General features: G+C 50.8%; 1 protein-coding gene across 1 annotated transcript in view; it reads left to right on the plus strand.

Moving 5' to 3' along the window:
* The window catches only part of SCTR (secretin receptor), an 83274-nt gene that overhangs the window by 42478 nt on the left and 22490 nt on the right, over positions 1–18306 (plus strand). The window contains exons 3-5 of the mRNA XM_036254559.1: positions 3621–3728; positions 8728–8840; positions 17994–18091. Of these exons, the coding sequence (XP_036110452.1) occupies positions 3621–3728; positions 8728–8840; positions 17994–18091 (319 nt within the window). The remainder of the gene's footprint in view (positions 1–3620; positions 3729–8727; positions 8841–17993; positions 18092–18306) is intronic.

Below are 18306 nucleotides of genomic sequence, written 5' to 3' on the forward strand. Positions count from 1 at the left end.
CAGACTTTTCTACCCTGCCTTTTGCCAGTACCGGGCCAGTGTCCCTGTGGGACCAGCCTGACATGACCCAGGTCAGGACGCCTGCCAGATGCCCTGGCACCCTCCCCATCTGTCTGGCCAGCTGGACATGGGTTGTCCAGGCTTATGGACTGGAGCTGTGAGCCAGTGTCCTGGCTGACCCGGTCAGCCCAGCCCTGAATCCATGTGCCCAAAGTGAGGAAAGAGCCTTCTGTGTTATGACAGCCAGGAAGGACCCCCAGTACTTCCAATGCAAGAGATGCGGCTGAGCTGGCAGGGGGACCGTGCTGTGACCGAGGCACCTGCCACCACTCGGAGGTCTCTGCAGAGCATGGACAAGGGGCAGCCTCACCCTCCAGGCTTCAGATGCTGGAAAGGGCTCTGACTGGACAGACTTAGTGGGTCATCTGTAAAGGGCCCTCCTAGGACCATGTCACCACCATCTCAAGGGCATTTGGAGAGGCTAGTGTCGCCCAGAGGCCTGTGAGCTCCAAGACCACCTGCCCAGGCCTGGTGAGCAGTGTCCACAGCTGGAGTCCAGGCAGCCGGGCCTTGGGACAGTGGAGGAGTTCAAGATAGAGAGGAGCCCGGCCTCTTGTCGTCGGGGCCCACTGTGAGAGTTGGATGAAGGTTCAGGAACATCCAAGGGGCTTCTCATCCCCCACGTTCCTCAAAGGACACAGACATATGGTCCTTTTATCCCACAGATGCTTTGACAGTTCTTGTGGGAGCCACATCCAAATCCTGCCTCTGTGTCCACAGTCTCTCCCTCCATCCCCACCACATCCCTTGCCAGGGCCACATCCTGTCCTGTCATCCTCGGGGCTGCTGTATCTCCAGAGCCCCCAACCCCACATCCTGATCTAGGCCTGGCCTCCTCCCACCCTGTCCCCTCTCTTCCCCTCCTCCCTCTGAGGGCTGGTCCTTCACCTCCCCAACTCTCCAGTCGCCTCCCTGCCATCTTCCTCAGCCCAACCCTGCTTCCCTTCTCCCCCCTGGCTCTCCCCAGCATCCTAGCCTGGCTCCAGTGGGGAGGGCTCTAGGAAGCTGGTGTTGGCGCCACTTAGAGAAAGGGCAAGTGGGCAGAGCCTGTGAGGTGGCACCAAGGTCTGTGGCTAGACTGTCCTGGCCTCCGTCTCCCGGCTTTGTGACTCGGGGAACCCACTGGCTGACTGCTGTGGATTAATGAGCTCCCACCTGTGAAGCAAAGGGCGACCGCAGCTAGCACCCGGCCGGAGCCCGCAGCGAGGACTGGAAGGCCAGGACCGTCACATGGAATTTGGGATCAAGTGCGGCTCGTGTTTGTTTGGTGCCTGTGCTAGGCCCGGCCCGTTGCAGGGGCAGAACTGCAGCCGTGGGACTCGCGCAGGTTCCTGCTCTCGTGGGCTCCCTGGCCCAGGGAGGCTCCTGGGAGCCAGGGGTGGGTCTGAGCCCAGAAGTAGAGGCCCTCGCTGTCAGGCCTGATGGCCACAGGCAGCAGCATGTCTAGGGAGCTGCTGCCATACAAGTCCTGGGTCTCAGGATGGCTGGGTGGAATCTCGTGGGCGGGGCCCTGCGATCTGCACGGCCAGGTTAGCATCGCCAGGTGATCCTGGAGGAGCGCACCTGAGTGGGGCAGGTCTTCGGGGAACTTCACACAGAGGGGACACAGCTATCCGAAGGATATTGATGCTTTGGGCTTGGTTGTAGTCACGCCCGAAGAGACTCTTACTCTTAACAAAGGCTGGGAATTTGCCCTCTGGTTGCTGGCTGCACCCATCTCCCAGCCCCTGGACCTGAAAATTGCCCTGCGATTCAGAGCCCCCGCCGGGCGCTGGCTCCTGATGCCAGGAAGAGACCCGAAGGAACCTGGGGGGGGGGGGCAGCTGCCTCTCATCTGAGTCCAGTGAGGGGCGGGTCTTCCTCTTGGCAAGCTCAGGGCAAGGCGTTTGTCACCCCCGAGGAGAAGAGAAAGGGGCCAGGGAAGCTGCTGGGCGGTGAGGAGGATTGGAACCCAGGTCCGTGGGGCTCTTCCTGAGGGTGCTGGGCTCTGGGGTGTGGAGGTCTGCGCTCTGTTCCCCAAACTGGACGAGGGCTGACTCTTCCCACCTCATGACATCACCTCAGCTCCGTTTCTGGCCCCTCCAAACCTGCCCATGGCAGGTGTCAGGGGTCCCCAGAAGCCCGTCACAGGGAGCAGGTTCCCTGGTTTTCTTCCCTTGGGGTCAACTTTGGGAGAATTAGTGGCTGGTTATGTAAAATGATCATTTTTAGAAGAAAGCATAATCACAACTTACATACAAATATGAAGTGAATGCCTGCCAAACATTGTATGCAATTAATGAGTGGTAAGATGTTACCACTGGTTCATAGGGGAATTCAAGTGCCTGACATATGAGGCTGGATGGTGAAATGAATTTACAAATAGGTGCAAAACTGGCTGAATACAATTTTGTCCAGTTGCAATACGATTGGACAAAATCATGTGCGTGCCTATGGACAAGAATAATTTGCATTGCTATCGGTTATCTACAACTTGGAGTTGCATAGTAGCTCAAGGACAATAAAAGTCCCCAGAGACAACCCAGGCTGGGAGACTGGCATCAGATAACCCAGAAGGTTGGCTTAGACAGTGCCTTATTCTGCACTGAAGACACCAGTAATCTTTTGATTCATTTCAGTCTTTCAGTTATGAGAAGTGGGCCACAAATATGGCTCTGAGCTTCCTGGCTGCCAAGTTAAAGAGGAAACAGCCTCAAGATTCAGTGTCTATAAGGACAGATATGTAGTAGTTGTTCACCGTACGTTCGGCCTCTCATTGCCTTGAGACCGGGTTCTACTTCCGGGAGGGGCCTCGTAAAGGGAACCCAGTGAGCGGAAAGCAATGTCCTCACAATATTTCTACTACAAATGCAGTGGCCACGCTGGTGTAGCTGCTTCCAAAGGCCAGGACAGTGGCTCTCAAAGTGAGGTCCCAGGCCAGCAGCATCAGCCTCACTTGGAAACTTGTTAGAAGTGCAAATTCCCAGGTTCCACAGACACTCTGGGGGTGGGGCTCAGCTCTCTGTGTTTCCACAAGCCTTCTGGGTGGCTGATTCTGATACAAGCAGAAGTTTGAGCATCATGGGGCAAGGATTCTTAACCTCGCCATCACTTTAGAATTACCTGGAAAGCTTGAACACAGCATCACGCCTGCGACCCACCCACGACCAGTTAAATCAGAATTGTTGGGTGTAGGGCCCAGTTACGTATATTTTTGAAGCTCCCCATGTGGTCATACTGTGTAGCCGGGATGGAGGCCCACTGCCATGGAGTCATTTAATGCAAGGTGATGGCAAGAGATGTCTCTGCTCTAGAGAAATCCACACCTGCATTTGTGAAGCATGTGAGACTATGTCTTCCCTCGTCCTCCCTCCCTCCCCTCCTCCCTCCCTCCCTGTCTTCAACACTGAGCATGTACTGTTTGGATGGCAGAGTCCAGGGCCCCAAGGTGAACGGCGCTCAGAAAGGCAATAGCTAGTGGGAGCTCCTGGCAGGTGAGGGTGTGGGGATGAGGACACGGCAGTGGGGGTGGCCCTCGGCCCAAGCCCCGTCCCATCTGACGCTGTTGCTCTTCCTGGCAGGCTGCGAGGGGCTGTGGGACAACATGAGCTGCTGGCCCTCCGCTGAGCCGGGACAGACGGTGGAGGTGGAGTGTCCGCGATTCCTCTGGATGCTCACGGGCAGAAACGGTAACCATCCAGCCGAAGGGGTCCCCTGAGACACTATGGGTGGCCTCTGAGTGGGGCTTGCAGTTCTTGTTAGGGACTGGAAATCTTGCTTGGGGGGTGTAGATGGGCTTGATCCTTAGGCTCCCCAGCGAGGGGGCAGGAGGCATTGGGGAAATGACAAAGGAGGCTTGCTTCTCTCTGCTCCATGTGCCCAGTCTGGGGCTCCCCACCGCTTCTTCTACGTTTCCTCCCCTTAGGAACCAGGGCCCTTGCTCCAGCCACTGGGTCTGGACCCACCCTGCCACAGCCTGGCTCCCAGAGCACTTGCTCCCTGTGTGCGCTCTGCCCGGCCTGCCGATAAACTGCTGTCCCTGGGAGCCCCTGGCCCCCTGGGGATCTGTTGCCTGGGAAAAGCTAGTTTATGAGGAATTTCTTAACTTCAGGCAGGGCGGCGAGGGGGCTGTCAGCCAGGGGTGCCCAGGGGCCATCACTGGGGACAGTCCCTTATGTGCTAGGCCTTAGCCGTCAGGACCCTCTGCAAATCACGGACCTTTCTCCCGGCACTTGACCCAGTGAAGAGTCATAACGGCCTATGAGGGGTTTAGCAATTTGCCAAAGTTCACAGCTAGGAGACGGAGACAGCAGGACTCAAACCCAGATTTCTCTGACTTCAAAGCTGGCGCTCAGTTCGACGCCAAGGTCAAGGTGGGCCTCCAACCCCACAGTGGGGGTGATCCTGGGTGGAGGCAAGGTCGTTTCGTGGGCTTTGGCCCCTTCACTTAGTGGGCTCGTTTAAAGGCTAAAGCACGGCCTGGCCCTGCCTCCCCTCTCCCCTCATCCACGTGGGGCAAGAAAAGCTGCCGGATGAGGCCCTTAACCAGAATGAACCAAAAATGATGATTTAACACTAAAACCCATCAGCCTTCCAAAGTCAGGACACTATGGCCGGCACAGACCAGGACTGTGTAGCATGGAACAGGAGTGTAAATTCTTCACACCATGATTCTCTAGTGCACATGCGTGTGTGCACACGCACAGATTTGGGGAACACGCTGCTGTAGCTCACTGTCCGTCTCAGCCTCACTTGACGCCCCACGATACAGAAATGGGACGGGCCAGGGAGTCTGGGTAATGCTAGCTGCTGAAACAGACACATCCCAAATCTCGAAGCTGTCACCCCGTGCTGTCCTCCGGGGTCCAGAGCAGGTCTTCTGAGCAGGAGGCTGTCTCCACGTGGTCCTGGCAGCGCCCTGCTGCGCGTGGGCTCGCGCGTTCAGGCTGACCAGTGAAGGGAAAGGACGGGTCAGCCGTGGAGATGTTGAAGGACCAGGCCTGAAAGTGATGCCGTTTCTCCCATCCTGCTTCTGCCAGAACTCGGTCACGAGGCGACTCCTGGCTGCAAGGGGGGTGGGGAAATGGGTGCCGTCTCTGTCTCTGGGCCCAATTCCTCAAACAGTCTCTGAGCTTCAACTTTCTCACCTGTGAGATGGGGAGAATGAATAACACCAGTCCTTAAGGCTGGACTTGGAAATAAATCCTATGTTCCTTCGTCACTTCTCTGCCCCTCGTACCCCTTCTTGTTCTTCCTTTCTCCCCTGAAGCGCCCCCACAGGCACACACGGCAGCAGCCTTACCTACAGCCCTTATCTCCTGGCGTGACCCCTTCGTGTCTGTGCTGGGGTCTGTGGAGCTCGGGGCACAGATTGGTCCAGATGTGGTTGACCTTGAGGAACTTGCTGGTCAGGTGCAAGTCCAGGACCAGACCCTGGTCTCGGACTCCCCATCCAGTGCTCCTCTCTGGCTGGCCAAGTTGTCCTGTTGGAGGGATTGGAAGCTCCCCTGTTTTCCCAGCCCTCCCTTCCCAGCCTCCTCAGAGCCCCTGTGCCTCTGCCTCCCCCACCACTATCCCGCCTGCCCTTCTGCGGAGGAGCCAGGCAGGGCCCTGCTAACGCCACATCCCTCCCCGGACAACTGCTGAACTTCCGCCTGCCCGTTAACTAGAATCCGACTGTCTCCTTCTCGAGGCTCCTCAACCCTTTAGTTGCTCAAGCCCCCCCGGGGGTCACTGAGAGGTGCAGTTTCAGGTCTGCATGCTGTAGGAAAGGAAGCTGGGTCCTATGCCAACCTCTGATGGCGTTTCTTCTTGCTGCCACCTGGTGTCGCTATAGGGCTACAGGACCTGCCCGTCGGCCACACTGAGGCTCTGCCTGCTGAGTGCTGTGCACTGCGCCCGGAGCGTGGGGATAGGGGTTATCTTACCTTGGGGAGTCTACCCTGCTCATACGCAGCCCGAGGCCCAGGGCACGGCCAGTCCGGGAGTCTAGGTCAGGACTAGTCCATCCTCCCACCACTACCTCCCCTGCCCGCAGATCCACCTGGGGTCTGGTTAGATCCCAACCCCTTTGTCTCCTCTCTCTCTCGAGAGAGCTTTCCTCAGTGGTGTTCCACACTTTTCCAGGGCTCCCCACCCCAACCTAGGAGGAGTGCCTCGTGAGGACAAGCTGGTGTTCTGAGCCTTCCCACAGTCAGAAGAAACTAACAATGAATTAATGAATGACTGTATCTCAGGGCACCCACCGCGTGGGCCCAGACAGGAAGGTGTCCGTGTGACTGTGTGTGCCAGGGCCTGGATGTCCCTCGAGGATGCAGTCCTTTGATGCTTAGCAGGGCACTGGTCTCCAGATTTCCTTGTGAAACCACACTTCCCAGGCCTCGTCCTCTGCTCTCCTGCCTCAGTGGGACTGGAGCCATAAAGCAGTCGAGGTTCCTGACCTGATTAGGGTCCTGGGGCCCCTTGAGAATCAGGTGAGAGCTTGTGACCACACACATCTATCTATCTATCTATCTATCTATCTATCTATCTATCTACACAAAAATAATGACCCTACCTTACCTATTGGGCATTAAACCCAGGGGAAGTGGATGGGGTTGAAGGGACTCCCGAGAGTCCAACCCTCTGCAGTTCTGCCAAGGGCCTGGTCAGCAAAAGGCACAGCCTGCTAGCCGCTCTGGGCATCTGGCCTGGATCACACGCAGCATGTCCTGGGAATCCTGCTGGGTCGGTGAGGAGAGGGCCCCAAGCAGGCAGCCCACCCCACCGTGGGCATGAGCTGTCTGACAACTGGCTCTGGGCTTCACAGTGTGTATTCTCGTAACTCATCTCCCCATCCAACCAGCCGGAATTTCACCACCATTCTTTCCTGTCTGAGAAACCAGCTCCCTTGACCTAACTTCCACCCCTCCTAAATTCAGGGCTCCAAGCCCCACCTCTCTTGGTGTATTTTAGAAAGACCCAAGGCAGCAAGGGTAACACTGTGGTGCCCACTCTGTGCGTGGCACCAGCCTGGGCAGTTTCTGTGCCACCGTTTCTCCAGCTGAGGTCTGCAGTGTGAGTGCTGACTGCCATCTGGCACAGAAGAGTGATGCACCGAGAGTCACCTGGTGATCAAGAGGCAATGCTGCCGGTTTGGCTCAGTAGTTGGAGCATCTGCCTGCGGACCAGAGAGTCCTGAGTTCGGTTCCTGCTAGGGACACGTACCAAAAAAAAAAAGAGGCAATGCTGCGTTTCAAACTCCCACCTGGCTGGTTCCGGGAGGGTGCTCCAGGCGCGGGGAACACACGGGCTGGGCAGGCCTAGGGCCCCCAGCCACGGGCTCCTGCCGCTGGCTCTGCAGGGAGGGGCCAGGCAGGAAGGTGGTACAGTAACGGGGCATGTCCTAGCTGGGCACTGTTGCCCCATTCTGAACCTTGGTCTGCTCATCTGTAAATAGTCCGGCAGCACTTCCCTCCCGGGGGCCCTGTGGAGATTAGGTCAGAATCTGTAAGTTTGTATAATGGATTCTGGCCATATTTCTCCAGCGCAGCAGAATCTGCTTGATCCTAAACCTGTCAGCCAGTGGCCCAGATGCCAGGGCTTGTCAGGAGGAGCGTGCCAGCCCCACTGGGGTGGTGAAGGGGCCCACGGACAGGGCACAGACTGTGGCAAAAGCAGTGTCAGGGCTGTGATCAGCTCTCTACAACCCTCTGACCCCACAGCAGCCAGACCTGGGGACCACAACCCAGTCCTCCTTGGCAGTCCAGAGTGGCAGATGCAGCTGGGCCAGTCGTTTCAAGGAGGGGTTCCTGGGGGCCCTCCAAGACTTCCTTGTTGGCTGGCAGCCCCCCACCCCCGTGGTGCGAGCTCTCCCCTCCTCTCCACAGGGGGCCCAGAGCCGGCTCTTCATCCACTCATTTGCTTCCCTAGCCTTCCCGCCTGAAAGTGTTTGGTGAGCAAGGGCTCATCTGCTAGGGGAGGCAGGGAGCCCATCATCACCCGTGTGAGGAAACGGGGTGCAGCCTGTGCTGGAGGTGGGCGGTGAGCTCACAGAGCCAGCCCGTGGGGTGGAGGGTGGGGACAACGGCCCTCCATGAGCACTGAGGGACCTGGAGCTGAGTTTGGAGCCTGCGGAGGGAAGGGTGAGGGGTGGGGTGGAGTGGGGCTGAGCCCGGAGAGCAGCGCCGTGGGGTGTGGACGGTGACACCAGAGGCTCTGCTGTGGCCATCTGGGGCCGGGGCTGCGGCTGAGGAGAGCTGTGGTCCGTCAGCCTCCCGCCATGGAGCCCTGGGGCGGGCAAGTGGGATGTGGGGTGTGGGAGAGGCAGCGGGAGGAAGCAGTGATTGGAGGCTGGGAGGGGTGTTTGCTCACGGCAGCCTCGGTTGTAGAATGATGTGTCAAGAATCAGTGGATCTGTCTCTCTTTCTTACACACACACGCACACACACACACACACCCATGTCTTTGCCCCTTCGAGGCCCATCTGCCTCCCTCTCTCTCCCCCACTCTTCCTGCCTGACAGACCTACCTATTCTTCAAGACTCAGTTGGGCCAGATGGGAGCTATGTGTTTCAGAGAAAGGCAGCTGGGGACAAGGTGACAGAAGGAAGCTCCAGGCTGCCCCTAAGGCATTGCTGAGGGCACCCAGGAGGCCCAGTCATCTGTCCCCGGACCCCACTACTCACACAGCATGCTTGGCACCCACAGGTTCCATGTTTCGGAACTGCACACGGGGCGGCTGGTCAGCAGTCTTCCCCAGGCCTGACCTGGCCTGTGGGGTTAACGTGAACGACTCGGCCAACGACACCAACGAGAAGCGGGTAAGCCTGTCCACCTCCCTTCCGCCCCAGACGCAGCCCGCAGGGCGACACGTTCCTGGGATAGGACAGAGTAGGGCCAAGAACAGGTGACCTGGGGCTGCACCTCCCACCCATTTTTGTCGCACACCACTTGGGGTGTGGGGCTCAGCGGGCCTGCTTCGCTGGCCTGGTCTGCCAGCCTGGAGGTGGTGGTGATGGCGACCCCGGCACAGAGTGGACTGCCATATGCCGCCATGAGCCCGGGGTGATGTGGTCGTGAAACCAGAAGAGAAGTGATGTGGTGGCTAAATGTTCAGAGCCAGGCTGGTGAGTCTCAACCCTGACCTGTGGCCTTGGTGGGGCTGGGGAGGACTTCACTTCTCTGTGCCTCAGTTTCTTCATCAGGGAAGTGGGGTTAATAATAGTTCTAACCCCACAGGCTTGCCAAGAGAACCACATGAGCTCATCCGTGGAAGTCTTGGGAAGGGTGCCCGGCCATAGAAAGTACTCAGTCAATGTTTGCTGTCAAAGGAGAGAGCCCAGCCCCAGGGCAGTCCTGGCTGAGAGAGGGCACTGAGCTGTGGGCTGACCTCTGGGTGCTTCCTGAAGTGGCTATCAGTTTCAGAGAGCCCTTCCCTCCCATGTTTCCTGACTGACTCCTACATATCCTTCAAAACCCCACTCCAGACCATCGACTGCAGGAAGCTCTTTCTCTCTCTCTTTCTTCTTTCTTTCTTTCTTTCTTTCTTTCTTTCTTTCTTTCTTTCTTTCTTTCTCTCTCTCTTCTCTCTCTCTCTCTTTCTCTCTCTCTCTCTTTCTTCTTTCTTTCTTTCTTTCTTTCTTTCTTTCTTTCTTTCTTTCTTTCTTTGTGGTACATGCCCCTAGCGGGAACCGAACCCGAGACTCTCTGGTCTGCAGGCCAATGCTCAACCACTGAGCCAAACTGGCCAGGGCAGGAAGCTCTTTCTTCCTGTTCCCCAGGAAGGGCTCCCTGAATACTGTGTTAGCCTCCAGCTGTTAGCTACCTTATTATACGAAATCATCAGTGCCATGGACATCCATCTCTCACTAACATATGAGCTGCTCAAATTCACTCAACAAATGTTTATTGAGCATCTACTATGAGCAAGACACGGATCTAAGCATGGAAATACAGCAGTGACAAATCAGAGTCATTTCCAGACCCCCATGGCCCAGCACAATGCCTGGCACCTATAAGGTACCCAATACATGTTCATTGTTGAACCGAACATCTACCACATGCCAGCTGCTTAATGCACAATTGCATTCAATTCTCAAGAGTATTCAGTGTAAGTTCATTATTTTCTCCATTTTGCAGATGAAGAAACTGAAGCTCAAAGGGGTTAAGGAAAATGCTTAGAAAGCAATGGAGGCAGATGTCAAAGAGATATCTGTACCCCCATGTTTATTGTAGAATTACGAGTAATATGCAAGACATGGAAACATCCTAAGTATCCATCTAGAGATGAATGGATAAATAAAATGAGGTACACATATGCAATGGGATATTGCTCAGCTATAAAAAAGAAGAAAACCTTGCCATTTACAACAACAATGACCGTGAGGGTGTTATGCTAAGTGAAATAAGTCAGACAAAGAAAGGCAAATACTGTATAATCTCACTTATATGTGGAATCTTAAAATACCAAAACCAAACTCATAGCAAGAGATCAGATTTGTGGTTACTGGAGGTGGGGATGGGGAAGAATTGGACGAGGAGGGAAGAGATAAACCACAGAACTTACATGCATGTATGCATAAACATGGACAGAAACAACAATGCTGGGGGGGGATGGGGAGAAGGGGGTCAGTGGGGGAAAAAGGAGAAACATCTGTAACAAAAATAAATTAATAAAAAAATTAAAAATTTGCCCTGGCCAGTTTGGCTCAGCGGTTAGAGCGTCGGCCTGCGGTCCGGAGAGAACCGGGTTCGGTTCCCGCTAAGGGCACATACTTCGGTTGCAGTTTGTCCCCGACCCTGGTTGGTCGTGCGGTGGCAGACACTCGATGTGTCCCTTTCACATCGATGTTTCTCTCTCTCTATCTCTTCCTCTCTCTCCCTCCCACTCTATCTGTACAAAAAATGGAAAAATGTCCTCGGGTGAGGATAAAAAAAAAAAAAAAAAAAAAAAAATTAAAAAAAGAATTGGATGAAGGAAGTCAAAGATACAAAATTTCAGTTATAAGTGCCAGGGATATAATGTACAACGTGATTCCTATAGTAACACTGCTGCACCATATTTATGAAAGCTGCTAAGAGTAAATCCTGAGAGTTCTCATCACAAGGAAAAACACCATTTTTTTCTTTTGTATCTATGTGAAATGATGGCTGTTAACTAAACTGGTGGGATAATTTCACAGTATGTGTACGCTAAGTCCTTATGCTGTATACCTTAAACTTATACAGTGATGTGTGTCAATTATATCTCAATAAAACTGGTAAACTCAAGGGAAAAAAAAGAAGAAAATCGTGGAGGCAGAATTCAAACCAAAAAGAGCCAGCGCACCTGCTGTCTCCTGCCGCTGCCCCATCAAGGTGTGTGCGCCTGGAGAGGTGCTGTCAGCAGTCCCGTGAGCTAGACTCCCCAGGAGGACAGCGATGGGCAAGCTGGCATCTCCTTTGGGGGGTGGAATGGGGTCATGTTAGAGAACAATGAAGGGGAGCAACAGAATTAAGAAGAGAAGATGAAGCTGGGCGGCAGCCCACCCTCCCTTCTGAATTTTTTCTAAGACTCTTTTATAGCCAACAAGTCTTGCTCTGTATGAAGGAGTTTGATTGGGGGGTAGAGTTTCTTTCCTTCCAGGGCTTGCCATCCAGTTGGAGAAAATACATGAATGAGGTCTTCAGATCTGGCCAGAGTGGGTTAATTTAATCACGGACTCAACAAGAAATAACCAGTGGATACACACGGTCTTGGAGGGGCGATGGGTAGGCTCTGACCTCTTAAGGTTACCATTGTCATCGACTCAGACGAAGGCAGGGGCTTTTGTATATCACATTTGTAAACTCCATAAAATTAAGAGGAAACATTTTATGATGGGTGGAAGGCTCGAGGTTCAAAAGGGTGCTTTGGGCTGCAAATGACAGACATTTCCAACTAGCTGAATAAGCAAATTTGACTCATGGACTTGAGGGGGCAGAGAACAGTGTCAGGACTATGAAGCAACACTGCAAAGCTGCCAAGGACTAGGTTCTTGCTATCTCTCCTCCTGCTACCTGGTGCTTCTCTCTCATTGGACGATGACTGCCCTTACCGACTGCAGCCACAGCCGGCCCCATGCCTGCTAGTCCGGGAGGAGAAACAGCCTGACCTCCTTCCTAAGAGCAAGAGAGCATTTTACCCCACCCCCAGCAAGCCTGTCCAAACACCTCATTGGCCCAAAGTGAACCTGCCCACACTGGACCATCCCTGGCAGAGCGCTGGGGTACATGATTGGCTTATACCAGTGGCTCTCACACTTTTTAGCTTTGGGACCTTTTTACACTTATATTTTATTTTTCCCTTTTTTAAATTCACACTGGTTGTCTATTGTAGTATTGGCTGCTGTCATTTTTTTGTTTGACAATCTAAGGCAAAAAAGGGCAGTGCCCCTGACTAAATAGTCAGGTATTGCATGTTAAAAATTTTTTTATTGAATTTATTGGGGTGACATTGGTTAATAAAATTATCTAAGTATCAGGTACACAATTTGATGATAAGTCATCTGTATATAGTATTATATGCTCACCACCCCAAGCAAATCTCTTTCCATCACCGTATATCCCCCCATCTCCTCTTCTACCTCCTCCCACCCCCTTCTCCCTCTGCTAATCACCACACCGTTGTCTATGTCTGTGAGGATTTTTGTTTGTTTGTTTGTTTCTGCCTAATCCTTTCACCTTTTTCACCCAGCCCCACAACCTCCTTCGCTCTGACAGCGTCAGTCTGTTCGCTAGGCATTGCATGTTTTACAGGTTCTTGTGGTGCACCGGTTGAAAATCACTGATCCAGAGTCTCAATCTGTTAGGATATTAGTAATATTAACGTATTCATTTTTAACCAATATCATAGTATATATCTCTTGTATAAAGGTAAAGTTGTATAATGATTCAACTTATTCAGGGTATAAAAAGACGAAAACAGATGAGAATGAAAGTAAAAATTCTCATCTAGGTGTCTGTAAGACACTATTATGTGTTATACAAGATTAGGTTTTATTTTCAGACAAGTCTGATACCTTCAGCACTGTTTAGCAAATAAAATATTTTACTACAAGTAACTTTCTAGTGTAGCTAAATTATTATTTGATATATAGTCAATAAACATTTATATATATTTGATATTTACATATACCTTTAAAAATTTATAGGAAGAGACCTTTAATATTACATTTATAATGTTTAACTTCCCTCCACTCTCACTCCTCCTACCTTTTTACACTTTTCAAAATTATTAAGGACCCCCAAAGAACTTTTATTTTTGTGAGTTATATCTATCAAAACCACACATGAGAATCAGCTGGGAAAGAATGAGCCCAGGGCCCTAACTAACCTTGATATTCATGGCAAGGTCAAAACTGTGAAATCCTGAGATAAGGAGCTGAAAATTAACTAAAATAAATGCAAAATTTGGACTTACCTCAGAAAATTATTGTCCAAAAATAGTGGAAAGAAAACCTACCTAGGCTTCAGCTCACATTTAAAAAATTAAGAAGTCTCACCCTTGCCAGTGTGACACAGTAGGTTGGGCATTGTCCTGTATACTGAAGGGATGCTGGTTTGAATTCAGGTCAGGGTACATGCCCGGTACAGACTTGATCCCCAGTAGGGGGCGTGCAAGAGGCAGTTGATGGATGGTTCTCATAGATGTTTCTGTCTCTCTCCTCTCCCTTCCTCTCTCTCTAAGAAAAAAAGATCAATAAGAAAAAAATATATATATATATTTTTTTTTAATTAAGAAGTCCCTAAGATTGGAAGGGTTTCAGACCATGTGATTCACATTGGTCCTTAAATGCTGGTCCACAAATTGGCACAAGCTTTGTCTTTTATTCTGAGATTTGAATCGTTCTATCTATTTTTTTATTAAAAAAATTATTTATTGATTGATTGATTTTTTTAGAGAGAGAGGAAAGGAGAAGGAGAGAGAGATAAAAACATCAATTGGCTGCCTCCTGTATGCCCCCCACTGAGGATCAGGCCCACAACCTGGGCATGTGCCCTGACAGGGAATCGAACCAGCGACCATGGGTCGATGCTCAACCACTGAGCCACACCAGCCAGGAGAATTATCCTATTTATTATTGTTGATTTTTTTTTCTTTTAATCAAATAATGCTGAAAGTCTGAATTTGCTGGTTTTCTTTTAAATTCCTTACTTGGCATATTCCTCTCTATTATTGACAAATATTATTGAGAAAGTGGACTCAAATTGGCAAAGAGACCAAGGCAAAGATGCCACTTGAGTAAATAAAATGGGGTTAGCTTACCTACAGTAGAAGTTGGCCCACAACCTACTTTTACAAATAAAGTTTTATTGAAACACAGTCATGCCCATTTGCACTATAAGAGTTGGAAAAGAGATTTTATGTCACCCAAAGCCTAAAATAGTTACTATCTGCCCTTTATGGAAAAAGTCTGGTGACCCCAATCTAAAGGATACAGAAGGAAGGTGGCCTGGTCAGGATACAAAGCAGAGATAGGTAACTGGACCCCTGATAGACAACAGTGAGGCTCCTGGACCCCGAGTCCTCTGGGGAGGTGCACAGTTGCAGTCACCAAGGGCAGGGGCACTGAAGTTGCATCAGCCTTCTGGGAACAGGGTTCTTTCTGGGTCAGACCTTAAAGACACTGGGCAGACCCAGGTCTGCATGAGAGCTGGCGCATGTGTCCTGAGGGTCAGATGTCAGACAATGACCTCAGCCACAGGACAATACAGAATGTTCGGCCTACACACTCTATACTCTCACCTGAGCCTCCATAGGCTGGTCCAAACTGCTCCTGAGGGCTGCAAAGCCAGGTGTCCCCTGGAGAGAGGCCAGCACCCTCAACCATGGGGTTCATATTGTTCCTCCAATATCTTGACATTTCACTGCTCTTTGGTGTCCCAAAGTCTAAGAACCATTTATCTGATGCAACCTCCTGCCCTCTTGGCTCTCTGCCTCGTGCCTGTAAAGTAGTTCCTGGCGCCCGGGACTGCAGGGACATCAGCGGGGAAGCTCAGTGTCACAAGGCAACCATCTTACCAAAGGTTATCTTTTGCTGTCAGAAAATTTTTGGTTACTCTGAGTCAAATCTACGTTTTGGTAATGACCTCCCACTGACGCTCACACATTAGGTCTAATTCTACTTCTGCATGTCAACTGACCTAAGAGTTTCCGTCCCTAAGTCTGTTTGTTTTTTCCTCTGGGGTAATGTACCCAGTTTATTCATGCACTCTTAAGGTGACACAATCGGCCTTCTCTGGAAACGCTCCAGCTAATAATGTTCCTCTTAAAATAACGTGCCCAGAACTGGACCAAATCCTCCCAACATCCCAACGTGGCCGGCTGCCCCACTGCACTCCATCGTGTAACCGAGAGAAGGCGTGGTTTTCCTAGAGCTGCCTCACACCTTGTACTTCATACCACAGGCTCACACAGCAGTTTCACACTGCTGACTCACATTGAAGGGTGCATGATGGAGGTGGAGGGTGGAGGTGGGGAAAATTAACATGCGCTGTGTGTCTTCTAAGAGCCAGCCGTTGTCTAGATACTCTACCCAATACCTTATTTGTTCTTCCAACAAGACTGCAAGGTAGATATTATCCCCATTTTGCAGATGAGGAATCTGAGGCTCAGAGAAGTTAAGTAATTTTCTCAAGGTGACAGGCTGGTGAGTAACAGTCTGGGTTTGGAACCCTTGTCTCTTGGCTCTGAAGCCTGTTTTTTTCCGTGGTTCACTTCCCTGACACCACGAAGCTCTGGCCATTCTGACCTCAAGTCACTTCCACACAGAAAGCTGCCAGCCAGCTGGGTTTCCCCAGTACTATCCCTGTGCCTGTCTTCTTTTCAGATTAATTACCCCTTTCTTCTGGTTATCAAGTGTTACTTCCCCACTGTCGAAAAATGAAAGGTGTAGAAAAATACATGTGAAAATAACAACACTATCCACAAACTTATCATCCCAAGCTAGCCATTATTAACATTTTACCATATGTTCTTACAATCTTGTTTTTATGCATGTATGAGATTGGACTACATAAAATATGGCCCATATGTACTCCTTTTTGACCTACAAAAAGGGGCAATTTTATATAATTCGACCTAACACTCCACACACGGAGCGGGAACCGCACTGGAACGCGAAGTTGGTGTTCTGACTTTCACCTCCCGTTACGTTCTTAGCGTGCCCCGGCGTCTGCAGGCTCTTGGTGAGCAGCATTTGAATGGTGGCTTAATATTAAAGTATATGGATTTAAAATAATTTAGTTAACTATTCTTCTATCGTTGGACATGTGAACGTTTTTCATCACAAATAGTTCTGTGATAGACATCTTTGTATATAAATATGCTTTTATATTTCTAGTTAGTTCTTAGGATTAATTCCTGGAGATATGCTGGGGGTGAGGGTCAAAGGAATGCCCGTTTCTAAGGTTCTTAATCCCTGTTACTTTTCAGAGAGATTGAACCAATTTTCACTCCCACTATACCCTCACCTGCATAGAATAGGATTCGTTTCAAATATTTGTTAATTCGGTTGGTTAAAAAATGGTATAGCATTATTGTTTTAATTTTCATTTCCTTGATTCTTTTAAAGACTGTCATACAACTTATTTTTGAACCTAAATGCAGGTCTTTATATGTCCAATAATTCTATTCCATTGAGATCTTTTTGAATCAAAGATGAAGCAACAGTGTGAAGTGGCTGCTGAACTAGCAAGTGCCTGCTTGGCCACGTTCATAGGAGTGCAGCGTGCAGGTCAGGGAGGCCGGGTTCCGCTCTACTTCCTCCTGGAAAGAGGACGCGTCGGGAGCCTTTCGGCTCTCCAGTTCTGGATATTTTATTTAAGAAGGGCATCGACTAATTAAAGCATATTAATTGAGCAAAATGGTGAATGCTGTGGAAAGAGATTAAAGAGCCCGGCTGGTGTGGCTCAGTGGTTGAGTGTCAACCCATGCACCAAGAGGTCGCAGGTTCAATTCACAGTCAGGGCACATGCCCAGGTTGTGGGCCCGATCCCCAGCGGGGGGTATGCAGCAGGCGGCCAATGGCTGTTCTCTCTCATTGATGTTTCCATCTCTCTCTCCCTCTCCCTTCCACTGTCTCTCAAAAAAAAAAAAAAATTAGAAAGAGATTAAAGACACAGGGAGCATGCAACGCTGAGAAGATCAGTGAGGGACAAATTGTCGGAACAGCTGTGTTAAAAGTGACAGACCTCTCTGTAAGATCTTCTTAACTTGTTTATAAGTGTCAAACTATTCTAAAATTAAAAGTTTATTTTAAAAAATAAAGACAGATCTTAAGTACGAGACAAATTTAGTTTATTCTAAATGGTTCCTAAAATAAAAAGGACCAATAAGTGCAATTTATTTATTTATTTTTATTCTCACCCAAGGACATTTTTCCATTTATCTTCAGATAGAGCGGGAGGGAGAGAAGGAGGAAGAGAGAGAGAAACATCGATGTGAGAGAGACACATTGAGTGGTCGCCACCCACACGACCCCAACCGGGGCCAGGGACAAACTGCAACCGAGATACATGCCCTTAGCGGGAACCGAACCCGGGACTCTCTGGTCCATGGGCTGACACTCTAACCGCTGGGCCAAACCAGCCAAGGCCAATAAGTGCAATTTTAAAGGTAGTATGTTTTAGCTTAACATGACAAAAAATATCTGGTACTGCTGTGTACCAGATGACTTCCTTGAAAGTCAGTAAGCACCTCGTGCCCGGAAGTATTCAAGCAGAGCCTTTAATTCAGGGTGATGTAAGAGAGATAAGTTTGGGTTGGCATCAGATGACCCCCCTAGACCTTTTCCAAAGCCAAGATGTTATGAGTCTATGAATTGGTCATGAACCACACAGCAGTCTGAGTGGAAGGGGGTTCAAGCAGCCTGAAGCAGGTACGTAAAGTCTGAGGCAGAGCAGTGCAGAGCCAGCCAGGGGGCGGGTGGGCTGACACATGCCTCTCTCTGCAGCACGAGTACCTGCTGAAGCTGAAGGTCATGTACACCGTGGGCTATAGCTCCTCCCTGGTGATGCTCCTGGTCGCCCTCAGCATCCTCTGTTCCTTCCGGTGAGAACACACTGCCAGCTCTCCATCTCCCCAGCTTTCCCTGGACACAGGCTGCATCTCTTCTAACTGCTCAGGCCAGAGGAGGAAGGGCTGGGTGGGCCACTTTGTCACCTCGCGATCTAAAGCTGACCTGTGACAGGAGGTCCTGTGACTGAACTTCCTGTAACGTTCCTGTGACCTTGCTCATTCCTTTATTCACTCAGCATTTACTGAGC

The sequence above is a fragment of the Molossus molossus genome, unplaced genomic scaffold, assembly GCF_014108415.1.
Source record: "Molossus molossus isolate mMolMol1 unplaced genomic scaffold, mMolMol1.p scaffold_m16_p_11, whole genome shotgun sequence".
Lineage (NCBI taxonomy): Eukaryota > Metazoa > Chordata > Mammalia > Chiroptera > Molossidae > Molossus > Molossus molossus.